Source organism: Schistocerca serialis, chromosome 4 (genome assembly GCF_023864345.2).
Source record: "Schistocerca serialis cubense isolate TAMUIC-IGC-003099 chromosome 4, iqSchSeri2.2, whole genome shotgun sequence".
Classification (NCBI taxonomy): Eukaryota; Metazoa; Arthropoda; class Insecta; order Orthoptera; family Acrididae; genus Schistocerca; species Schistocerca serialis.
Genome location: NC_064641.1, coordinates 758,463,510 through 758,490,314, shown reverse-complemented (window position 1 = coordinate 758,490,314; position 26,805 = coordinate 758,463,510). Strand labels below are relative to the sequence as shown.

Below are 26,805 nucleotides of genomic sequence, written 5' to 3'. Positions count from 1 at the left end.
GGTTTAAAAAATGTTTGTCAACTTATCAGTTGCATACATAATAATGAGAACTTCCTAGCCTTTTTGATTAGGACTCTGTATCCTTTTAATCATGCAGACTATAACTTTCAACATACTGCCCAAACAGAAGTTAAGCTTCTCCCACGATGTTGTAAACCTCTTTCATTTTCAAGGCACAAACTGGATAAGGCCCTAAAATGACAGTAACTGTTACTTCGAGATATCAGTCAGATTCCCTAGAGTTATTCATATGTGATGGTTAATTGTGTGCTTGTTCAATGGATTACAAATGCAGTCTCTCACTATAATATCGAATGTGTTAGCTTACACTCATTACGCACGCATGTGCAGGAGCAGCAGGACTGCTGCTGCTGCTGCTGCTGCTACTACTACTACTGTAGTAGTAGTAGTAAAATATCTACTCTTGCTCCATTTTGAAAATTATTTTTACAAATCTTGTTGTGCATCACCACTTAATAGCTCTGACAATTATTAAAATTTCTGAAGAGCACAGCAGTCATTTTAGGACCTGTAGGTTTCAAGAGGCAATAAGTTGATGTGAGTAAATCACTAAACTTGACAAAAGAATGAAACAAGCATATTTTATGTACTTCTGTAAACAGTTATATTAATTCACTATACATTCTAATGAAATTTGTGTAAAGTACAGAAGGAAGAAACTGGTATCAGTCTAATCCTGCTAAGGCTACCACACAATTAATGTCCAGATTCCTGAGTTGCAACTGCATCTGATGCTTTGTATCCAAGCTGCTCCTCTGGATTGTGGGGCCAGAAAGTTGGCCTGTTGATAGGGTCTAGTGCCTAAATAAAAAGAATAACTTGATTACATGCTGCACACAAGTACAAGATCATATGAAAACAAACAGGCTGTTTAATGAACACAAATGAACACAACTAATGGACATGACTTAGAAACCCATTCACTGCCTAAGCATCCAGAGGATATCGCTTGCCACATATCCACTAATTAAATATTCTCTGTAGCTCAAGTGTTTTATTTGCTTCCTTACCTATCCTAGTGACTATTTTATGAACATATGTAAAGGAATATGCTTACTGAAAAAAGAGAAATACAAAATCTCGAAAAGAATAAAATACAAATTTCAACCAGCAGTCTCAAAGAATTTTATATATATAAAAACAAAGATGATGTGACTTACCAAACGAAAGCGCTGGCTCGTCGATAGACACACAAACAAACACAAACATACACACAAAATTCTAGCTTTCGCAACCAACGGTTGCTTCGTCAGGAAAGAGGGAAGGAGAGGGAAAGACGAAAGGACGTGGGTTTTAAGGGAGAGGATAAGGAGTCATTCCAATCCCGGAAGCGGAAAGACTTACCTTAGGGGGAAAAAAGGATGGGAATACGCTCGCTCGCGCAGCAGACATGTCTGCTTGTGTCTGTGTGTGTGTGTGTGTGTGTGTGTGTGTGTGTGTGTGTGTGTGTGTGTGTGTGTGGGCGCGCGCATACCCGTCCTTTTTTCCCCCTAAGGTAAGTCTTTCCGCTCCCGGGATTGGAATGACTCCTTACCCTCTCCCTTAAAACCCACTTCCTTTCGTCTTTCCCTCTCCTTCCCTCTTTCCTGATGAGGCAACAGTTTGTTGCGAAAGCTTGAATTTTGTGTGTATGTATGTGTCTGTCTGTGTTTCTATCGACCTGCCAGCGCTTTCGTATGGTAAGTCACATCATCTTTGTTTTAAAATATATTTTTCCCGCGTGGAATGTTTCCCTATATATATAACCATTTCCTCCCATCTAATCAGATTTTTAGGTTAAAGAACCTTCATATTCATATGAAATCTCTGAATGCAGTAAACAAGGTTCAGTGATAGTCTAAATACAGAATACCATCTTTCATATGTATAACAGCTCTAGCTTTGGTTACAGCTACTATTAGGTCTTTGTTAACTTCATAACTGATAGGGACTTCGGATGTACAATCTTTGAGCATAGCGAGGATTACCTCATCTGTATGCTTTCTTTCGTAACTAATTTTTCACTCACTTTTCTTCTAGGACACATTTACCACTAGCATGAAATCAAGCTGTCAATTTCAGTAACTTAAAACAAAGAGACTGTTTTAGTCTCCAGTTTAGAATTGTGCACTATCTGGGTATTCATTAAGTATAATGGTAGGATTGATTTCCAGCCATCTTTGCAGTATATGGAAGGCTTACAATTACTACGTAACAATAGCAGTGAACTACATGCAACACATGAAGAGCCTGCAGAAAGGGTCAGGCTTAAACTGCAGAACATACTAGGGGGCAGTGAAATGTAACATAGCATAATGATATGGTTCTTACCTGGTCTGGGAAGGCATCTCTGAAATCTTCCATAGTCATTTGCTCAAATGGTAAGATAGAACGCAGCTTATTTGCCTCTGCTTCAAAGTTGGCTATTCTTTCATTGGAAGCTTTAATGTAATCTTCAATGGCTTTTTTCTGTAACAATGATTTTAGTTAATACCATAGGAGAAAGATATCATATAAAACCCTGTCAGACACTCCACAAAATTTACACCTTCAAATGACTTATTGCCTACAGGTTTAAATTTTACATCTAATACATGTCTTACAGATTTCCAAATTTTGTTTATATTAATGGTTTTGTAAATTTTGACAAATTGGCAACTTGAATTACGTTCCAGTGTAGGTCTAGTCTGTTTTTGTTTACAACTTAAAGCCCAAAGTTTCTTTCAGCTAAAGCTTGCATGCAAAATATACACCACCACCACAAGAAGAAGAAGAAGAAGAAGAAGAAGAAGAAGAAGAAGAAGAAGAAGAACAACAACAACAACAACAACAACAACAACAACAACCAGAGTGATGATCAAGACGGGACGTGTGTAAAAAATTAAAAACTGAATAGTTTCACAAAGCCATTACATGAGGCATGAGTATAGAGGTGGTATACTTTCCACCACCATGGTATATTCGAATACCTTCTAAGTTTGTCTATGGTTCTTCATAATGGTACAGCTGCTCCTTGTTTCATGAACTTCAAAACAATGGGCAAAAGAGTATTGCCAGTACATCCCAGAAAGAAATGATGGTTCCTTTCACTCTAACCTTACAAATAAAAGATGCAGTACAATACTTTTCTATGGTAAAAATCACAATGCTTCCACAGCAACAGTAAGGAAACACTTGTGTCCCCTTGCCTGTTGACTACAGAACTCCTAGCCTACACAAATCATGGAGAAAAACAGTTCAAAGATTAATTTGGAAACTTATGCAACTCAGCATTCTTGATCGCTGACAATCCAAATGATAGGCGTGGCAGTAAGAACTTGTGCTATATAAAGATGGGACAAAAACACTTGGAAGCCAAGCACCTTGTGAGCCATTTGCAAGCATGTTCCTAGATAGTGTGTAATGCTTGTCAACAGCTCGTGTCAAGTTAACTCAGCTTGAGCCACTAGCTGCTGATTCTGCCAGTGAGTACAAAGGCTCAGAGTGGATGGCACTGTTGTGTGCTTATAAATGTGTACATGATCATGAGCAACGTGGTTCACAGAATGCTCAGGCGAGGTTAGCTTTTTCCCACCGAGCAGCTCATGAACATATTGTTTTTAGGGGTGCGTGCACTTCAAAGCAAAACTCTGGGATGCTGGCAGCAATTTCAAACAAACTTGATATAAATATGAATGGGGAAAAAACAACAAACTAGGACACCCCTATACTAGATGTGATACTGAAAATTTGTACTTTTTACTTTTTCAGGGATCCAACAATAGCAGAGGTCCTAATACTGAGCTCTGTGGTACATCTTGTTTAACAGTTTTACTACCAGATAGGATAGTGGTTATGGAAATATTTGTTAGCGTAGTACATATTGATTTTCTGTATGCATAATGAGTGCATGTGATGCAAATATAGTAGCATATAATATTAGCATAATTCTGAGTTTGTACTTCCAACACAAATGTGAATGAGTGAGCATGTGAAGTTACTCACAATACCACTGTATAGCGAACTTTCGTTTTCATAAATGTGAAACAATAACAGTAAGATCAACCTGTTGGTAAAAAGTCAACTACAGTTTCAGATGAGACATTATTACCCACTTATGAGTGTTTCTTCTTGTGTCAACCAAAAAAACCTCCACTTCTTTGGCCACATTGTGAGAAGAGTTGGAGACAACTATGGATGGAAAGATAGGGGGCACAAGACCAAGGGGAAGAGCAGGCACAAGACCAAGGGGAAGAGCAGCACGCAGGTGGAGACATCAAATCAAGAACATATCTGGAAATGTGATGCATTTCATAATAAACAATTTAGGGTCAAGTTGAAATGGTTTGTCTGATTTACAACTTACATGATTTTGCTTAAAATTGGTGGCCAGCAACAGCATTATCATGCACTAGCTGATCTTACTAGTGTGGAATGCTCAATTCCTCCTCATCACTTCCCCTTCCACTACAATGAACACAGCATCTAACACATGAAAGGGTGTTGAAATTACACACAACTGTTAATATTTTTCTTTGTGGCAGTGTGTTCATTAATAGTGTGCATAAACATTTCAAAACATGGAAAATGAGCCATAGAAAAATTTGCTCTTTTGAAGAGCACACCGCAGTGCGTAGCGTAAAGCAGTCGCCTTCTGTTTCTGGCAGTGGCGCCGCTGTGGCAATCGCAGCTTTGGTGTCTCCCTCTGGTGGGAAAGGGGAAAGTTGCCTGTTCACGTGCATTTAAGAGGCGCTATGAGCTCGGTAGTCGGTCAATCTGAGTTGCCGAGTCTGGTTAGGGGGTCAGTCGGAATGAGTCTGGGGGCAGTCTGTCAGTCTCGGCGAGTCGGTCAGTTGGTCAGTGCGGAGCAGTCTGTGTCTGTCATCCGGAGTGCTAGGATGTGTTAGGCCGCCAGTCTGCTCGAGTTTGTGCACGCAATGGACATTGGCAGTTGGATAGATCGGTAGGTCGGTCTCTTCTCGGGGCAGGGATGTCGGGTAGCTTTAGGGCATGTTTCTTCTGTAGGGGTGGGTCTGACCAAGTGATCGCTTAGCCAATGTCGGTCTGCTGTCTGGAGTGCCAGGACGTCTGTCTTCGGATCGACTTTTAAGGCCGGTTGGATTGATCGGTTGGTTGGTCATGCACTGAGACACAAGATGCCTTGTCCGTCTTGAGCGTCGGTGCACGAGGTCGCCACGGAAAGTGCTGCGCCAGGTCTTCGTCAGACATCACTGTTTGTTATAAGTTAAGTGACTGTTGATATGTCGTTTCATTTACTTGTCAAATTCTACTTGTTTTCTTGGTCACTCTCTCATCCCCAGCTTACTCGTCTGTCTCCCATCCTCATTTGTTAGCCAGTTAGTGTCTGTCTGTCGGTCTGCCATACGTTAATAGCTGCCTCTGTCACATCTGTCGGATTCGGTGTTAACGAATTTATAGAATTAAGGTAAAGGCCGAATTCCTGAAATATGTTTTTAACTTGCCTATCATCTTGCGAGGCGGTATATGTGTAATGTAGAGCATGTTGTACATTTTATGTAAGTCTGAATTTCATGGGTTTTATTTAAATAGTCATTTTTAAAAAGTTGCCACCCTTCCACCGTAAGAGCCCTTTTAAAACAAATTGCACTTTTGGAAGCAAATAATTTCTTAGTGTGAGTGTTTGTACCATTTCCATCCCTCTTACGGGGTGCATAGTTAATGTGTATGTGTGAGTTGTTAAAACGTTTAGTTTAAAGTAATCTGGTGTGTTGCAGATTTGCACCAGTGTAGTTTTTCAGAGGTCGTCGTGAGTGGTCGTGACTATGGCCGTGTTGAAAGGGAGCGGAAGCTTCTCAGCCCAAAGGCGCCTACTGTAAAAAAATTGTCATTCTGCCTCTGAGTAATTGTAACTTGATATTTAGAGGGTCCTTTCTGACTACTTTTAAATCTGTTTTGAAAATGCTTTTAGGAATAAAATTCACATTTGTTAAACGTAATTTTATTTTCCATCAGTTACTTCCTGGCAACTACTTCCACGCTCACCTAGTGTGATTAAATGTGTTAATGTTCTTGGTGAATCGCTAGTAAAAAAAAAACCTTTAAAGAAAAGAACTTGAAAGTGTAAATTCACGGTTCAGAAAAATTTCTGAGCCAGAGCACTCCACCATGTTTGCATGGCATGCACTGGTATTTCTTATACAGAGCCAATTCAGCCATCAGTCCCTTCTATTCTATTTTATAGTGCATTTCACATGCTTATACCTCTAAAAACGTCTTAGGCCTACATGGCAATTTCACACCTGTATATAATTCTCTACTCTTAATTCAACCACTGGCGTAGTCCATATCAATTCAGTCAGACTAGGAAAAAATCTTACCTTCATAGTCTCTGATGTTACTGAATTTAACGTATGTTAAAATGAAGGATTAAGTAAGGAACACGTATTTTGTTGTTTTTGCAAAAAAATTCTGCTATGAGGTACAGCTCTCCGAAGATGACACTGTGCATACCATTTTGAAGATGTCTAAGGCATTCAGCATGACCGGGTTGCCTCCAAACAAATCTCTGACGATTGTCTGGTTGAAGACATATGCGACAATCATCGGTGAAGAAAACGTGATGCCAATCCTGAGTGACCCTATTGGCATGTTGTTGGGCGCATCTGTATCACGCTGGATGGTGTCATGGTTGCAAAGATGGACCTTGCCACAGACATCGGGAGTGAAGTTGCGCATCATGCAGCCTATTGCGCACAGTTTGAGTCTGTCCTGTGGCTGTACACAAAGCATTATTCAAATGGTGGAGTTGCTGTCAGGGTTCCTCTGAGCCATAATCCTTAGGTAATTTTTTTTTTTTTTTTTTTTTTTTTTTTTTTTTTTTTTTTTTTTTTTTGTAGGGTTTAAGGGCGCTCAACTGCTGAGGTCATTAGCGCCCAGTCACTGGTGTTAAGAGCACAAGGAACCTGCTAAAACTCAAGGGGATGGGGGGACATCAAAAGGACCTGACAAAGATGCAGATGAAATAAGTAAAAGGTTAAATGTCTTTGGTCAAGCCAGTTAAAGTTATAAAACGCAGAAGACGAGCAGCTGCTCGAGCGTCATCAGCTAAAACATCCGGTAAGGTAGATGGCAGGGACAGGACAACACGAAATTGACTAAAACGGGGACACGACAATAAAACATGGCGCACCGTTAATGCCTGACCACAAGGGCACTGCGGGGCTGGGTCACCAGAGAGCAGGTAGCGGTGGCTAAACCGGCAATGCCCAATCCGCAACCTGGTCAGAAGGACCTCCTCGCGCCGAGATGGTCGGGAGGAAGTTGTCCAAGCAGTTGGGAGCGGTTTTACTGCCCGGAGCTTGTTTCCTTGGAGGGATGACCAAGCATGCCACCACAAGGACACAAGCCTCTTACATACATCCCCACAAACGTCAGATGACGGGACACAATGGGAGGCTGGCCGAGGCTGGAGGACTGCAGCCTTGGCTGCAGCATCCGCAGCCTCATTCCCAGGCACTCCTACATGTCCGGGGACCCACAGAAAGCTGACAGAACCGCCATTATCAGCGAAATAATGGAGGGACTGCTGTATTCGTTGAATCAAGGGATGGACCGGATAGGGAGCCCCAAGGCTCTGAAGAGCACTGAGTGTGTCAGTGCAGAGGACATACGATGAATGGCGGTGGCGGCGGGCATACTGAATGGCCTGATGGAGAGCAAAAAGCTCGGCCGTAAAGCTGGAACATTGGTCAAGGAGCCGGTATTTAAAGGTGGCGGTCCCGACGACAAAGGCACAGCCGACACCATCGTCAGTTTTGGAGCCATCGGTGTAAATAAAGGTGTGACCAGCAAGTCGAGCACGAAGTTCGACAAACCGTGAGCAATACACTGCAGCCGGAGTACCCTCCTTCGGGAGTGCGCTGAGGTCGAGATAAATACGAACCGGAGCCTGGAGCCAAGGTGGTGTCGGGCTCTCACCCTCTCTGAAGGTGGTAGGGAGGGCAAAATCCAATTGTCGAAGCAGGCGACGGAAGCGGACTCCGGGGGGCAGCAGGGCAGACACATATAACCCGTACTGACGGTCGAGAGAATCAGCGAAGAAGGACTTGTAAGAGGGGTGTTCGGGCATAGACAACAGCCGGCAGGCATACCGACACAGCAGTATGTCGCGCCGGTAGGTCAACGGTAACTCGGCAGCTTCAGCGTAAAGACTCTCGACAGGACTAGTGTAGAAGGCTCCGGTCGCAAGACGTATCCCCCGATGGTGGATGGAGTTGAACCGGCGTAAGAGGGATGGCCGAGCGGACGAGTAGACGAAGCTCCCATAATCCAGCTTCGATCGGACTATGGACCGACACAAGCGAAGCAGGACAGTGCGATCCTGCTCCCCAAGATGAACCGCTAAGAACTCTGAGGACATTAAGGGAACGTGTACAACGGGCCGCCAAATAAGAGACATGTGGAGACCAACACAGTTTCCGGTCCAACGTGAGCCCTAGAAACTTAGTTGTGTCCACGAATGGGAGAACAACGGGACCGAGATGTAAGGATGGCGGAAGGAACGCTTTATATCGCCAAAAGTTGATACAAACCGTCTTCTCTTCAGAGAACCGGAAGCCATTTGCCACGCTCCATGAGTAGAGGCTGTCTAGACAACGCTGGAGGCAGCGCTCCAGGAGGCATGTTCTCTGGGCACTGCAGTAGATCGCGAAGTCATCGACAAAGAGAGAGCCTGAGACATTAGGTGGAATGCAATCCATAATTGGATTGATCGCGATGGCAAAAAGGGCTACGCTCAAGACGGAGCCCTGAGGCACTCCGTTCTCCTGGAGGAAGACGTCGGACAATATGGAACCCACACGTACCCTAAACTTTCGATCCGTTAAAAAGGAATCAATAAAAAGGGGCAGACGACCGCGTAGGCCACACTTGTGCATAGTGCGGAGGATACCTCCTCTCCAACAGGTATCATAAGCCTTCTCCAAGTCGAAGAACACGGCTACCGTTTGGCGCCTTCGCAAAAAGTTGTTCATGATGAATGTCGACAAGGTCACAAGGTGGTCAACAGCGGAGCGGCGGCGACGAAAGCCGCATTGGACATTAGTAAGTAGTCGTCGAGATTCAAGAATCCAAACCAACCGAGCATTAACCATGCGCTCCATCACCTTACAGACACAGCTTGTAAGAGAAATGGGGCGGTAACTAGAAGGAAGGTGTCTATCCTTCCCGGGTTTGGGTATAGGAACAACAACAGCGTCACGCCAACGCATGGGGACCTGACCTTCGGTCCAGACGCGATTGTAGGTACGAAGAAGGAAGCTTTTGCCCGCCGGAGAAAGGTGGGCCAGCATCTGAACGTGAATGGCATCTGGCCCCGGAGCAGAGGACCGGGACAGTGCAAGCGCACGTTCGAGTTACCGCATAGTAAAGGGGGCATTGTAAGTCTCCAGATTCAGCGAGTGGAAGGAAGGTCGCCGAGCCTCGTCTGCCTCTTTCCTGGGAAGGAAGGCAGGATGGTAATGGGCGGAGCTTGAAACCTCCGCGAAAAAGCGGCCAAAGGCGTTGGAGACAGCCACAGGATCAACAAGGACCTCATTACCTGAGGTCAGGCCAGGTACTGAGGAGTGGGCCTTAATGCCCGACAGCCGGCGCAGGCTACCCCAAACAACGGAAGAGGGAGTAAAACTGGTAAAGGAGCTCGTGAAAGAGGCCCAGCAAGCTTTTTTGCTGTCTTTGATGACTCTACGGCATTGCGCTCGGAGTCGTTTGTATTCAATACAATTCGCCAACGTAGGATGGCGGCGAAAGGTGCGTAAAGCACGTCGTCGAGCACGGATAGCGTCCCTACAAGCCTCGTTCCACCAGGGGACGGAAACGCGACGTGAAGAAGAAGTAGTACGAGGTATGGAATGTTCGGCAGCATTGATAATAACAGCCGTGAGGTATTCGACCTGACTGTCACAACTGGAAAAATCGCGGTCCGGAAAGGTCGCCAGGGAGGAGTAAAGTCCCCAGTCAGCTTTCAGTATGTTCCAGCGCGAAGGACGTGGGGATGGGGTGTGGTGCAGGAGACGAACGACACAGGGGAAGTGGTCGCTCGAATAGGTGTCAGAAAGGACATACCACTCGAACCGACGGGCAAGAGTGGTAGAACAGATCGAGAGGTCCAAGTGGGAGTAGGTATGAGTAGAGTCCGAGAGGAAAGTCGGGGCGCCGGTATTGAGGCAGACAAGATTGAGATGGTGGAAGACATCCGCCAAGAGTGAGCCTCTTTGACAGGATGCAGGAGAGCCCCAAAGGGGATGATGGGCATTGAAGTCGCCAAACAATAAGAACGGCGGGGGAAGCTGATCGATCAGGTGCATCATGTCAGCCCGACTAACAGCAGATGACGGTGGAGTGTAGACGGTACAAACGGAAAAAGTAAAAGCAGAAAGAGTAATGCGGATAGCTATTGCTTGGAGTGGGGTGGTCAATGGGATGGGATGGTAATATACATCGTCCCGAACGAGCAACATGACCCCACCATGAGCTGGGATACCGTCCACAGGGGCGAGGTCATACCGCTCCGAGGTATAGTGGGAAAAGGCAATACGGTCAGTCGGGCGCAACTTGGTTTCCTGGAGACCAAGGACGAGCGGACAGTGCAGGCGGAGGAGCAGTTGTAATTCCTCCCGATTAGATCGAATACCCCTTATGTTCCAATGAAACAACGCCATTGCTAGTCAAAAAGTTGGGGGAACGAGACGGGGAAGAGCTGGTCACCTCGATGGCCGCGGAGGGCCAGGTTGCGAGGCAACAACGCTACAACTGACGGCAGGCGGATCCAGTTCCATCGACTCGTCGCCAGCTGCGGCCGCTGTCCCTGATTGTGTAGGAGGGGCCGCATCATTTGCCGACAAAAGGCCGGCGGAACGCCTGGCAGCAGAGCGTCCCGGCGAAACTGAGGACGGCCGGGAGCAGCGACTCACGGATGAAGCGTCAGATGAAACGCGCCGGGGTGGAGAGGGGGATAGAGATTTCTTCTTGGAGGCCTTCTTGGAAGGCCGAGGAGGCACAGGGATGGTGGGCTGGACCCGAAGAAGGTCCTCACGCGCGGGGTCCGTTTTGGAACGCCGGACCTCGGAAGCTGGGGTCCGGAACGTTTCCCCGATGGACGCCTGAGAAGAGGATCGCTTCTCAGGTGGCGTGGGGGGAGGAGGAGGAGGAAGGGTGGCCCCTGGGGCAGGGGGGGGTGGGGGCTGCGGGGGAGGAGGATTTGGAAGGGAGGGATTTGGGAGGCGGAGGCAGAGCCCCCTGACGGGCAGAGGAGGCGGAGGGGGGACAGGATAGAGGTGAGGATACAGCGGAAGGAGTGGACACAACTGAGGCAAACGAAGTGGCCAGTGACACGGGATGAAGGCGGTCATACTTCTTCCTGGCCTCAGAATAAGAGAGCCGATCCAAAGTTTTGAGTTCCTGTATCTTTTTCTCCTTCTGATAGGCGGGGCAGTCCGGGGACCTAGGCGAGTGGACGCCAGGACAATTAGGGCACCGAGGTGGTGGGGTGCAAGTATGTTCCTCACGAAGAGGACGTCCACAGTCGCCACAAAGGGGCTCAGCCTCACACCGGGACGACATGTGCCCAAAGCGCAAACACCTAAAACAGCGCATAGGAGGCGGGACGTAAGGTCGCACGTCGCACCGGTAGCACATCACCTTTACCTTCTCCGGGAGAACGTCCCCCTCGAAGGCGAGGATAAAGGCCCCGGTGTCGATGCGACGGTCCTTGGGGCCGCGCTGGACTCGCCGGACGAAATGCACGCCGCGGCGCTCCAGGTTGGCCCTGAGCTCCTCATCAGATTGTAGCAGGAGGTCACGATGAAAAATGACCCCCTGCGTCCTATTGAGTGCCAGATGTGGGACAATGGAGACTGGGATGTCCCCTAGGCGGTCGCACGCCTGGAGTGCCGCCGATTGTGTGGCAGAGGTGGTCTTGATAAGAACGGACCCCGATCTCATCTTGCTGAGAGCCTCGATTTCCCCGAAGACGTCCTCAATGTGTTGAACAAAGAACATGGGCTTGGAGGTGGCGAACGTCCCCCCATCTGTTCGAGAACAGACCAAATAGCGGGGGAAGTACTTCGCCCCAAGCCGGCGGGCCTGTCCCTCCTCCCATGGAGTGGCCAAGGGGGAAAGGGCAGGAGAACCAGAACTAGAAACGGTACCTTTTCTTTTGGAAGACTCGGCCGCAGAGCGACCTGATACATGTTGACGTTTCATGTGCGAAACGTCCGCCCCGATACCACCCACTCCGACCAGGGGCTCTCCCCACGGGCGCCACCCAGCCGCAGCAAGGGCCACCTGGCAGGATGACCATTGCCGGGAGTCCTGATGCCCCAAGGAGACGGGCATCTACTCCTTGGCCAACGTGGGGAGGGTGCAGCTCAGGTATCGGCAGTACGATCCCTGTGTTGTCAGGGGGCTACAACCTAGAGGGTACATGACGACCCCACCACAACGGGCTGGCTACCGTGCTGGATTTCTGGTGCCATGGAAAGTCCATCATGATCGCTGGTGCAGATGGAGAGGCACTATGGGCGTAACGTGGACAACCCATCAGGCGTTTAGGCCCAATTTAAGGAATAATGGGTATGGTGACAACGCCGGTGCAATGCTGAGTGCCAAGGTCTTAGTGCACTTAGGACCAGTGGTACACCATGTAAGGTGTCCTTCCCCAAAAGGCTCGTACTTCTGTAGAATTTTGAAAAATGGAGGTCAAACCCCAAGGGGGACCATCACATTAAGGCCAAAACATTTGAGACTCCTTTTAGTCGCCTCTTACGACAGGCAGGAATACCGCGGGCCTATTCTAATCCCCGGACCCGCAGGGGGGAATCCTTAGGTAGCATTAATCCACTACAGTAGTAGCCCTTGGGCAGCCTGAGTGAGGCATATCATTGACAGTTCCTGTCTTTCTGTATCTCTCCATGTCACTCCAACGCGCCTGGACACTTCCCTTGTTGAGAGCCCTTCCTGGCACAAAGTAACAATGCGGATGTGATCGAACTGCGGTATTTACCATCTAGGCATGGTGGAACTACAGACAACACAAACCTTGTACCTCCTTCCTGGTGGAATGACTGGAACTATAGATCTTTGGGCAGGTTTAGTGACACATATGAACAGTGAAAGGGACTGTGTCTGTGATACGATATCCACAGTCAAAGTCTATCTTCAGGAGTTCTGGGAACTGGGGGGGGGGGTGCAAAACTGTTTTTGATGTGTGTAGTTAAAACTTTCACAATTCACTGTAGGACGCACAATTTTCAACAGCTGAACTGATATTTGTGAAAAATTCCTGGCAAGAAGTGCAAGAGTGCTTTGATTCATTTTCTTCTGAAGATGGAATTTCTACTTTGACGGGTTTCGTCAGTTTTGCTGTAGTGTATTCATCTGCGGCTTAATAATTTCTCTCCACTTTCTTGATGCACAGAGCTTATGACTACTTCACTGACCATGGTTTCTTACCAGGACTAACACCTAACTCTGTAGTTGACCGATTCAGGGTACTTAATTCTTCCTCTATTGATGTAAAATCTGCGTCATCTGCACCATGGGAGGCTCCACCTTGTTCACATACTATCATTGTTGTTATTCTCTCAAAACATTTACAACACAAAAAGTCATCACTTGAAACATCTCCACTTTGAAACAGTCTTCAAATGTAAACATTTATTCCCAACATGAACAAAGTCTGTTTTTTGTTTGTCTTATATATCACTCTTATCGATATGCAAATAGTCAGCACACTTCATTCTCCTATGGCCCCAGTCAGAAGACATTCCGAACAGTCCTTCATAAAACACTGCAACTGTGTTAACTGGCAAATTTCTCACGACGACACAGAACTCACTGGATGGTCTCAGATTTCTTAGAAGTCTCTTCAGTAAACAAATTAGCACTGAACGACTAAAATACAGATACCTGTAATGAACAACCCCAACAGAGAAACTGACAAGAAACTGCAACAAAGTGTAAGAAATATCTCCAATAATGAAAGTTAAAAAGAATAACTGCAACAAAGAAAGTGATAAGAAATAACTGCAACAAAGAAAGTGATAAGAAATAACTGCAACAAAGAAAGTGATAAGAAATAACTACAACAAAGAAAGTGATAAGAAATAACTGCAACAAAGAAAGTGATAAATAACTGCAACAAAGAAAGTGATAAATAACTGCAACAAAGACAATAGCAATAAACATTGTAATAAAGAAATTAGTAAGAAACACCTTCGGTGAAGACATACATCACCCTGAAAGTTAAGAAAAATGATTTTTTAAAACAAAACCTGTCCAACTTTAAAGTGGAAGCTCTCCTTTAAGAACAATATAGTACTACATGGTACTAGTCAACAGAAAGAAAATCTAACTTTTTGGATTGGTATTTTTGGAAAAAAATAAATTCTGTAAATTATAAAAAAATTCAAAAGGCAACAGTAAAAGAGCTTTGGGAGAGATGTCTAGATGGAGGACACCATTGTAATAACAAAGCAATTATCATTCAAATAAAAAAAATTCTAACAAAATATCTAGAACTGGATCATTTAAAAAAATAAATTCCAATATTCGCACCTTCAAAATGGTGTACACGGTGTCATCGTTGGAGGCCTGTATCTCAGAGCAGGAATTTTTTTGGAGAAAACAAAAATACATGTTTCTTACTTGCTCCTGAATTTTAACATATGCTGCATTCAATAACATCAGAGACTGAAGGTAACCTCCCTGCCTGAAGTGATATGGATTATGCCCACTGTAGAACTACAAGGCCAGCTAAAGTTAAGTATTGGATCCTCCCTGGAATCTTTGTTGTGGTGACAGACTGATCTGTAGCACAGCCTGAGGTCTATGCTAGTGTGGAAGGTGACAATTTGGTTGAGAGTTGGCAAAGCCATCAAATGTGAAAGCAGAAGTACATCCGCACCATATTGAAAAACCGAAGGGAGGACCCAATGGGCAGTTTTTACCTAGTAGGCCTACACCAAGTTCTCTTTAAAGTTTGCAAAACATTTAACAACAGTCTTGTGCATGTTTCTGATCAATGGCATACCCTTTGATACAATTTTCAGAGTTTATGTGTAATATATTTAGGTACATAATCTACATCAGAATACATGCTGAAGGCTTGTCCCTTATCTTTTATACATTGTGGGAACATATCTTGCAGTTTTAGTTTGTATGATGAAAAGTATGTTAAATGTGGAAATATGTGTTAAAATATGGCGCAGAAGTTGTCATTAGGCTACGCAAAAGGTCAGCCTATTACCACAACTATTTGACATTTATATTCACTGGCGTCCACAATTCACAACCAAATTATCAATCTTCCAATCTAACCAAGACATTGGTTTACGCTACAGACTGATATGTCACCACAACCAAGACTTCGGGAAGGGAACCCAATACCTCACACTAGCTCAACACAGCATATTTCCATAGTAAAGTTCATGGGTGCTTATATACAGTAGTTAAAACATCTAGCAGTTTGGTTGCCTTTCTGCCATTTTACATCACATCATGCAAATTTTTCATAAGAACTAACCCAAACAGCACTGATAAAGGATGCTACACATGCAGGTAATGACATCTTCCAAATACAGCTTTCCTGTAATTACCAATCCCGTTACTCACTGCACTGAAATATTCACAGGTGAGACACTATATATATTTTTAGTGGTTAATGCTTTATGGTTTGTGATTGAGTTGTTTGGAACTATAGTCTACATTTGTTTAAGGCCTACTTACATGAAAATTTACTGATGAAAAATACTGGTATACACACTACTTGCTCAAGACAACTTCTTTTTCTATGCTGCAGAAGACAAAAGGATGCATATGAGGATCACGTCAATGCTCCCAACCCACTCATTCTCACCTCTAATGCCGCCAATACAAACTCACTGCCTTGATCCTTGAATAAATATTTACTTCATCACAGTTTTACAGCAAAGTGGACATTATCAAAGGAGTATCATAACAGTAGTACTATCAGACAGACTCCTATCACTAGTATGTTTGTAATGTGGCAACATGGCAGTATTCCATTCACATGCCATCTGCACAGTTCATGTTTAATTATGAAGCTGTGACTTCTACTTCGAGTATTGTTGGATCACGACAGTATCAAGTTGGAGCAGGAAGGAGAAGGCATTAAAAGTAGGAGCCTGTTCACACCATCTTTTGCATTTTAAAGGATTTAAAGATAATGTAAGTCAAGAAAGCTGGACGGGTATATTCTACACCCATATGCCCTGAATATGAATCCAGCATTTTACATGTGTACATCTTCATGAGATATAAATCGTTTACAAGAATGATAAAATTGATACTGAATAGGTTACAAACAGCACATGTGACAAAAATTCATGGGCATCTCTAGTCAATATTCACAGAACCCTTTTGGACATTTTGTTTGCTAATGAATTCATGATGTGATGTAGGGAATCCTAAGACAAACATAACTAGGATTTGGAATGAAATTACCTGTGACCTTTGCAAAATCCAATGCCTCACAGTTGTACCACATTGCATTGCAAGCATTATCATTTTCATTTCATGTCAACTACCCTGACAAATGTAGTAACATCTACCAACCAAAGTTTGCTGCTGTGGAGGCCTACACCTCTTAGTAAAAATACAGCAGGCTACAGATCTGAGGAAACTGTACATGTACATGAGACTGTAATATTTGCCGGAAGAATTGACATACTATCTATAATTAACACTAGGACCATAAACTGATAAGTCAGTATGTCCCAGTCCAGCAGACTAAGTACAGTACTATAAAAATACAAAACTCTGGTTCTAAGACATTATCCATTACATCCACACACATTTCAGACAACTCTTAACTACTATAGTTTATTTACCCATGTTTTGCGTACAGTTCTCCCTGCTTGATATGATGAACTCAAATGCAAAAAGCGGTAGAGTCGGGACATTTATTTACTTCTCACATTACAGAAATACAATTAGAATATTTGTGTTGTTCTTGAAACGCCAACGAGTGCTTAAGTTTAATTTCACGCCAGCCTTAATCCGATGTACGAATATATCAACGAAGGACAATTGGATCCAGTCCACTGTAAATAAGTGATGTAATTCATATAAGACACTTACTATTTCTTTTTCTTGTGCTTCAATCTGTGGTGTGACGTTGTCGGCCGGATATGGAACTTTCAGTGCTTCATACTGTTTCTGGAAATCATCAACCATAGTTTTCAATGGTACGCGTGTTTTGTAATACGTCCAGTCAATCTTCGGCGGGTTTTCTGGATTTGCCAGCATTCTGTGCACAGTGAAATAATGTGAAACCCTTTCCCCATTTTAACGACTAACCAAATTAACAGAATCTTAAGAGCAAAATACCTTCTAACGTATGAATCAGATTTTGCTTTAAATGCGACGAAAAATGACTTCTGATCTTCCGGTACTCTTTCGGCCATTTTTGCCCAGTCTACGGACACTTGTCTAATTCTTCTTGCAGCTGAAGCCATTTCTGTAAATTGTAAATTACACTTCCCTTTAACGCTTGTCTTACGAGCTCCTCACGCAGATCTTGCCTTAATGCCTTCTGCCTTGCCGAGTACCACGATCGTCCTTGCTTACCGAACCTTTACGAGCTCTCCCGGTTTCTCACGACTATAGAGGCGGGCGTTCAAACAGATGCCGAGCTGCTCCGGAACCCCACGGAGTTCGTATTTCCCGCACTTTCCCATGTTAATAGAATCGTCTGCTACTTGTCGTTCATTCGCCATGTTGGGGGTCGATATGGGCAGAGGGCTGGGCATAAAGAGGATAGTATATTACGACCAAGAGAATCAAAAGTTTTTGTGATAATTTGGAGGCATTAGGATGTTGTGATGCCCAAAAAAAGTTCTAGAAACAGTAAAATTATACGTAAAAGCTCTTGGAGGACGAAATTACTCCAACCTACCTCGGATGAAAAGAAAATTGTGAGTAACATATACATTGGTGCGGGTAATGCTCGGAGATGGATTATTTTGAAGAAGAAATTAGACTACCAGAGTGATGTTGACTTTGTCGCCTATTTACTAGATCTCGCCGAACCTCTTTCTGGGTAAGGTATATTCAGTATCCTGCAGCGCGAATCTTCTGCATGCATCTCGGATAAATTGCTGTAGCGACGTATCTCCTGTCATAGTAATGATGATTTGGGGGTGTGGTTACGAGCTAGAGGCTGGATACTGCATAAAACTTTTCATCAATCGCTTTCCCGCCATGTTACAAATGACCGATTTATAGTTTTGTTCGATGATGACATGCGTCAGTGAATACTCAGTTTGATCCTCGTACTGCAAAGAAATTACATGACATCGTAATTGCTGATTACTTGCAGGGGAGAAAATACGCACCCCACAGTGAACGATCAAGATAAAAAAGAGGACAGCGATTCGTTGGCAGCCTGTGATGTACAAGAAGATACGGATGACAGGTAAATTGAGGAACAGATATACGATAACGTTTCAGCGATGTATTAAGAGCATGTTTACATATTGTAAGATTACTCATGCTTACTCGGTCGTATTTACAACATTATATCTGCGGAGAGAGACCAATGGGCTTGCGCTTTATGTCCACATTTTAGAGCTGACGCCTGTTTAGTCATCGACGAGTATCTTCCGTCCGAACTAACGAGAAAAACGCGTCTTGATAATAAAAATCCTCTTCTTCTGTTGTCCTGTACCGCACTCTCGTAAATGCGCTTTTCGCAGCTTGACGAACAAAAATAAAATCACCTGCAGCAATTTGACAATGAAGAGGGGGAACAGAATAAAACCGCTTATGAGCTTGTATTTGTAAGGTCTGTGTTTAATCTGAGTAGTCAGTCGCATTTCATCTTCAGATGCACAGTTTTTTAAAAAAAAAAAAAAAAAAAAACTGCAGGAACAGAAAGATAAAGATCAAGAACTCCTGCAATTATGATCTATGTAATGGGTCCCTTTTTTTTTTTTTTTTTTTTTTGCAGCTACGATCATATCTATCTTCCATAACTATCCTAATAATGTATTTTCTCTGATAATACATTTCTTCCAGTCTCTTCATCCTCTACAGAATTAGTTGGCATGTAAACTTAGGTAACTGTGGCCGGCGTTGGCTTCATGTCTAACTTGGCTGTGATAGTGCGTTCATTATGTTTTTCATAGTAGCTTTGTTTCATAGTATCTTAGGCCTACCACAGTTCTATTTTCTCATTCATTATTAGGGCTGTTTTCTTATCCCTACCTGATTTTTGTATTGATAACCCATTACTGATCTGGCCAAAAGGACTGTTCTTCCAGCCAATACACTTCATTTAGTCCCACTATATCTAATAATTTCACCTTATCCATTTCCCTTCTCAAATTATGTAATCTACCTACCTGATTAATGGATCTAACATTCTACATTGTGACCCACAGAATGTCAGAATGCACATCCTTGTGAGTGGTCTCTGCCTGGAGACCTGAATGGGGGATTATTATACTTGTGGAATATTTTACCCAAGGGGATGCTATCATTGTTAAGCCTTACAGTAGAACTGCATGCTCTCATTGAAAGAAGGCTGTAATTTCCCCTTACTCTCATGCATCTGCATTACTATCATGACTAGGCCATGTTGATTAATGTCACAAGGCCAGACCAGTTAATCAACTAGACTGTTGTTGCCTCTGCAACTACTGAAAAGGTTACTACCCCTCTTTGGGAACCATGGGTTAGTCTGGCCTCTCCACATATACTCCTCAGTTGTGGTTGCACCTATGGTCTCACTATCTGTGTTGACAAGGAGCACAAGTCACCCCACCTCGGCAAGGTCCATGGTTCACTAACAAGTTGTTTTTCTATTATCTCACTTGGAGCTATGATAGAATAATAAGGACCAAACCTTTCTCCATAAGTGTTTTGTCCAGAAAGAAATTTATTTAACATTAATACTGAAAAAACACCTTAATAGATGACTATTTTTTGCAGAAAATTACTTTTTCTGAATTTGCTTTCCCTATGCACTGTATTTTTTGCATTGTTCAACAGTTACTTATTTGGGAACATTCTGACAAACTTTTCATAAATTTAACATGCAAGTGTGACACCAGCTCTCATAGCCCTTGTCAAATAATATCCTTCAAATGTATTCATATTGCACTTGATTATCCATCTGTTGATCCACTGTTTAGATAGTAGTATTTAAAAAAAATACATATTCCTGTGTTGAGGAAGTTCTACAGTATTGACATTTTCAGTCTGTCAGACTTCTTTGTCCTTAGCATGACACAGTCAGTTGCAAGTCTCCAGACTTCTTTTTCTGGTACTTTCATTATTTCCCATATTTGTTCAAAATGCCCTCACGCCAATTCCAAGTTCATTTGCAATACGACACAACTTTGAATTTGTCTGTCTTTAGAATCCTTAACTTCCAGATGTATTCCTTTTGAAGATTTGCCTTATAACCAACTCACACCTGTTGCATTTCAAGAAGGCTCTTAGCTCCAACCAAATATTTTGTTTCAGGCACTAGTTCTATTTTTAATTATGGTAAAGTGATAATTTGTAGAATTAAACTAATCTGTCATGATCATTCTGATATCATTGGCTAATTGACTTGTTATTGGGCTCGTGGATCTCTGTTGGCTTTGCAATTCCTTCTCATACAAGTTCCATCTGAACTGATAACTCTTTCTGTTCTTGTGATTGAAGAAAAATTTTCTCCTATCAGTGTTCCTCTTCTGTTAAGTCACTCTTTCCTTGTATGGGAACCCATGGTGCCACCTTAAGAAAGCCAAGAATACTTCATATTTCCTGTTACATCATGAATTAGGACAAAATGCCACCCACCACATAGAGGAGGCATTAAACAGAAGATGGACGAACTTCATTCATCTCTGTGCAGGTCCTAAGTCTTATTATCCCATCCTAGATTTTCCATTGTTTAATGTTTCTTCTTCTAATATATCCACTCAGTAACACTTACTGCACTGCTCTGTGATACCACTTATATTTTTGTTTCTTTTCTTACCCTAAAAAATGCATGGCAGGTTTGTTGACAAGAAGCTCCCCTACCTGCTCTAATAGTTGGCTGGAGCCTACCATTCCCTTCTTAAACATCAGTTAGATCCTTGTGTGGTAATTGCACTCCAAATAATAGTTGATTGTGGTCAAGTGTCTTGTTGTTCAGTCTCAGGTAAATTCTCCAGTTATATAGTGGATCTGAAACTCTCTCTGCTAATGTGGTTTCTCTGTGCATCACGAGTATGGCACACTGTGTAGTAATGGCAAGCAACTCGTGGACAATTTAACTTGTTCTTCATATTCCCATGAAAGTGTTTTTGTTCTCAGGTACAATGCTTTAAACTACTATTGTTATGGGAGCAGATTGGGTAGGGCAACTCCCACTGCATGCTGTGTATAAGAGACTGTCAACTCTACCACTTTGCCAGCTGCCTCAGTCATCTCTCTTTTACTCTGTTTTAATTCCTTTTAGTCGAGGTTAGGCCTTTTTACGTTGCACCTAATTTTCCATTTTAAAGATATGACTCTGATGATTAGTGGGTGCATTTCCAGTCTTCAAAGCTTTGTCTACAACTCATCAGCAGTGGGACTTATCCTGTTGAATGCAGAAACCTGTGGGACACTTGCCTGGTCCCACCACCTACTGATCTGATTTGTTACATTATTTTTATTATTGTTGGAGTAACTGATGCCCATTTCATTTTTAACCTTCTTGCTTTTATTATTGGCTAGAAGAATGTTTTTACTCTTATGTGGATTATTTCTCAGTTGTGGCATGGATCTTGTCTTCAGTGTTTCAGTTTTTACAAGTCCTATTTACTCTCATAGGTTCAAATTTCTCATGGATGCCAGTAACTCCAGATGAACACTCTCTTGACTGATGACCTCACTGTTTGGTCCTCAATCCGCAGCCAAGCAGCACCCCTACGCGATTCATATGTCTGATAGCAAATGTTTATAATTAAACTAACAGTGTTCAGAGTGCTGCAGTGCAGCCTGTATACATTGCAGTACACTGAAACATTATAGGTATGTTTGTTTATTAATTGATGTGCAAGTGGAGCATTTTCACTTTGTGCTATAAAGTGAAAATCAGAATGTGAAAAACCGAGCAAGGTGGCGCAGTGGTTAGCACACTGGACTTGCATTCGGGAGGACGACGGTTCAATCCCGCGTCCGCCCATCCTGAATTAGGTTTTCCGTGATTTCCCTAAATCGCTCCAGGCAAATGCCGGGATGGTTCCTTTCAAAGGGCACGGCCGATTTCCTTCCCCATCCGCCCCTAATCCGATGAGACTGATGACCTTGCTGTCTGGTCTCCTCCACCCCCCCCCCCCCCAAAAAAAAAAAAAAAAAAAAAAGAGAGAGAGAGAGAGAGAGAGAGAGAGAGAGTGTGAAATGTTTTCTGTTTTGACATAATGCACATAACTGCCACATATAGGGTTCTACTCTGCCACATGTTGTGCAGGAACATCCACTGTTCTCAGCTTAGGTGACTGTGTGGTGCAGTTTCAGATGTACAGTGACATCTGCATGTTAGAAGCACCTCCTTGTGCAACATGTGATTCCAGCTTTTCAAAAACACAATGTATCCACACCACTATTTTCATGCAAAATGGTGTGACGCCATCTGTTACTTGCTAGATGAAAAATGTGCTTTAAGGAATTGTCGGTAATGTCTGCATCAAGATTGTGCGGTCTCCCCAGATCCCTCGACTTGAATTCACGTGACTTTTGGTTGTGAGAATGACTGAAAGACTGTGTCTATCATGGATGTATCTGGACGCTTCCTGCTCTGAAGGATAGTGTACAACACATGACACTGATTTATTTTACTTTTTTTTCCATCACAGTCCATGAAATACAGAAGCGTCCGATCCAGCCCACCTGCTTTGACCCATGACGTCACAAATATGGCTGAAACGACCATAAACCATGATTCCAATATGGCGCATTATGAGGACGAAAATACATCAAGAAACAAACACACACACTTTCCACAAAAAGCCTAATGACACTAACGGGACAAGCGCAGGAAATGGGGTGTTTTTCGGTGTAGGCAAACTAAATATAAACAAATTTAAACACCAACCCCCATACAAAACGTCGAAAAAAACCGACATCACAAAACTCCCCAAATACCACTGAACACAATATCATCTGGAATCGGACACTTCCCTTTACCTATATAGCTCAACAGCAGCTCCCGATCCCATAAATTAGGGTCAAACACTTCCCTTGGCCTGTATAGCTCAAAAACATCTCCCGATACCAATATCAACATACACAGCCACACATTGGGATCGAACACCTCCCTTGACCTGCGCACTGTTAATTTTATCCGTCATATCCATTCCTGAACAGAAACAACCACCGATTAATTTTACTAAAATTACCACACGATGTACAGCGAACAACACTAAATTAACCTTCACACAAAATCGTTAACTCACTGAAACGAATTCCACTACAAAACAGACCTGACACTCGAACAATTCTGGATAATGAGCAAAAGCAAACAGCTCATTACACCACACAAACGAAAACCCTGAACATACTACCAGAGAGCACAACAAACCACAACACGACGACATCTACAAACACGCCACACTCACAAACCAAACTCCGCACCGTCATGACGTCACACACGACAACACCCTTACGTCACAGGTCAAAGGCGACGCATGGGATCGGACGCTTCTGTCGACCTATTTATTTTACTTTTTTTTCCATCACAGTCCATGAATGTGGCAATTGTACCTACAGTTTTTCAGCATCTTTATGATGTATACAGCCTGCATTGCAGCACTTGGAACATTATCAGTTTAATTACAACTACCTGGTGCAGACCCACTTGAATCAGGTTCAGCTTCGCGTAGTGTCTTTATCAAAATTGGGGTCAACAGAAGCGTCTGATCCCACGTGTCGGCTTTGACCCGTGACATACGGGTGTTGTCGTGTGTGATGATGTCATGATGGCGCGGAATTTGGCTTGTGAGTGTGGCGTGTTTGTAGATGTCGTCGTGTTGTGGTTTGTTGTGCTCTCTGGTGGTATGTTCAGGGTTTTCATTTGTGTGGTGTAATGGGCTCAGTTTGCTTTTGCTTATTATCCAGAATTGTTAGTGTCGGCTGTGTTTGTAGTGGAATTCGTTTCAGTGAGTTAACGATTTTGTGTGAAGGTTAATTTAGTGTTGTTCACTGTAGATCGTGTGGTAATTTTAGTAAAATTAATTGGTTGTTGTTTGTGTTCAAGAACGGATATGACAGATAAAATTAACAGTGAGCAAGTCAAGGGAAGTGTTCGATCCCATTGTGTGGCTGTGTATGTTGATATTGGTATCAGAAGATGTTTTTGTGCTATATAGGCCAAGGGAAGTGTTTGATCATAATTTATGGGATCGGGAGCTGCTGTTGAGCTACATAGGTCAAGGGAAGTGTCCGATTCCAGATATCATGGCTTAGTGGTATTTGGGGAGTTTTGTGATGTCGGCTTTTTCGTCGTTTTGTATGGGGGTGGGTTTCTAAATTTGTTTATATTTAGTTTGCCCCCACCCAAAAACACCCCACTTCCCGCGCTTGTCCCGTTAGTGTCATTAGGCTTTTTGTGGAAAGTGTGTGTGTTTGTTTTTCGATGTATTTTCGTCCGACTTTATATGCGCCATATTGGAATCGAGGTTTATGGTCGTTTCCGCCAGATTTGTGGCGTCATGGGTCAAAGCAGACAGGCGGGATCGGACGCTTCCGTATTTTCCAAAATTGTCCTCGTAGATAAGCATAGCTAAAATCTACTAAATAATGAAGGCATGCAAACTGGGCAATTGCAACCACAATTTTCTAATAGTCTTTAATCCCATTAAAAATGATCATCATAGTTAAAAAGTGTAAATGTCCTGTGGCACTGTTGACTTTGATATCCTACAGGGAGGGTTCATCCACCTGTCAGGAAGGGTGTCCTTGCTCTGTCCACATTGTCCCCTTTCCTTGCTGATATGTGTAATGTCATATGTGTATTTGTAGAGTGTAGGTGATTGTAATGGATGCGTGTATAGTGCAGTGTCATGTTTCAATATTATTAAAAGGATAGTTGCTACTCACCATATAGCGGAGGTGCCGAGTTGCAGATGGGCACAACAAAAAGACTGTCAGAAAGTGGGCTTTCAGCCAACCAGTCTCTGGCAACTGAAGCTAGACGCTGTCAGTTAAATGTCTATGCAGCATACTTGAAACGACTGTGACAACATGTTGGCAGGTCCACATGTTTAGACTAAGAGGTCTGTTAGGAAAGTACCCAACACCCCCCCCAACACCCCCCTCCTGAAACCACCTGATTGATTTGAATCTAGCCTGCTTGTTTGAGCTGTCCTTGAACTTTCATGCACTTCCATTGTGACTGAAGATTTGGCCACGAAGAGAGTGTCGGTGAACTCGTGCTTAAGCTGCCAATGACAGAGCAAAAGTTACTTCGTGATGAAGTCTCACAGGACATGCTGGACTCAACAAACAGTAACCCCGACTTCATGAACACCCTGTGATGAGTCGTGGGTGTACAGGTACAACTTCAAAACCAAACGCCAGTTGTCACAGTGGAAACCTTACTCGTCACCAAGACCAAAGAAGGCCCGCCAAGTGTGCAGCAATGTCAAAGTGATGATGACTTCTTTCTTTGACTCCCATGGTATGGTATAGCATGAGTTTGCACCACAGGGTCATTCACCAGAGAGTGCTGCACGGATGTCCTCCGTTGCCTATGTGATGCTGTGGGGCGCAAGAGACTGGACTTTCGGTCAACAGAAAATTGGTGCCTCCATCACAACAATGCTCCTGCATATTCCTTACACATGATTAAGACTTTTTTGGCAAAAGAAAACTAGAGTCCTGTGCTTCAGCAGGCTCCTGACTCTTGCGATATGGCCCCCAGCAACATCTGCCTGTTCCTGAAACTCAGGAGGCCATTGAAAGGAATGCAATTTCAGACAAGGGAGGACATTATGGCTGCAACGACAGCCGATCTAAACTCCATTCTGAAATAGGCTTTTTTGGCATGCTTCCAACAATGTGACACCACTGGGAGAAGTGTGTGAAGTCAGTGGAATCCCAAGGGAACAACTGCTTTGAGGTTGATTAGGCTTCAGACATTCCAGGTAAGCCAGGGTTTTTTTTGTGGCCAAAGGTAAGATACGTTTCTAAGAGACTTTGTATGCTGCAGAAGTTTCACTGGGAAGCCCTTACACATCCTCCATATGGTCCTGACCTGTATTTGTCTGATTTCCATACTTTTAGAGCCCTGAAAACAGATATTATTGGTTATCAGTTTGCTTTGGATGAAGAGGTGCACACCTGTATACAGTCATTGTTCCATAGACAGCCACTAACATTTTTCACTGAAGGCACTGACTGTCTTGTCACACAATGAGATAAATGTATTTACAGTTAGGGTGATTACTTTTGAAGTAATTTAAGTTTAGTTCATTTTTCCATCTGTCTCGTTTTCGTTTGCTCCTTATAGTTTCAACTGTGAGGAAAAGGCATGGACATGTACAGAGAAAAATTGCACACTCCCACATATGATTTCTACTATCCATTTTAATATATTCATAACCAACCACTGTTTGTGTTTTATTGTCAGAGAGTCTTTAAAGTTCTTAATATGTAACCACTATGTAAGTAGCTGAGTTGTGCTGTTTGAGCAGTAAAAATAACTGATAGTGGCTGAAGTACAGAGGATGTAAACTGCAGTGGAGCTATAGCAAGAAAACCATTTCAGAAAAAAGAGGAATTTGTTAACATCTAATATAAATT

The 26,805-nt window shown here is 43.4% G+C and overlaps 2 protein-coding genes across 2 annotated transcripts in view; one reads left to right on the top strand and one right to left on the bottom strand.

Annotated features, from left to right (window-relative positions):
* Positions 1-588: 588 nt before the first annotated feature.
* LOC126473305 (ATP synthase subunit d, mitochondrial) lies at positions 589-17,591 on the bottom strand. Its single transcript, XM_050100279.1, has 4 exons — positions 17,368-17,591; positions 17,119-17,287; positions 2,332-2,469; positions 589-822 (listed from the first exon to the last, which is right to left on the bottom strand). The coding sequence occupies exons 1-4, from the start codon at positions 17,493-17,495 to the stop codon at positions 718-720; spliced, it is 540 nt and encodes a 179-aa protein (XP_049956236.1). The 5' UTR covers positions 17,496-17,591; the 3' UTR covers positions 589-717.
* A 171-nt stretch (positions 17,592-17,762) lies between these two features.
* Positions 17,763-26,805, top strand: part of LOC126473304 (uncharacterized) — a 130,558-nt gene continuing 121,515 nt past the window's right edge. The window contains exons 1-2 of the mRNA XM_050100278.1: positions 17,763-18,079; positions 18,359-18,454. Of these exons, the coding sequence (XP_049956235.1) occupies positions 17,862-18,079; positions 18,359-18,454 (314 nt within the window). The 5' untranslated portion in view covers positions 17,763-17,861. The remainder of the gene's footprint in view (positions 18,080-18,358; positions 18,455-26,805) is intronic.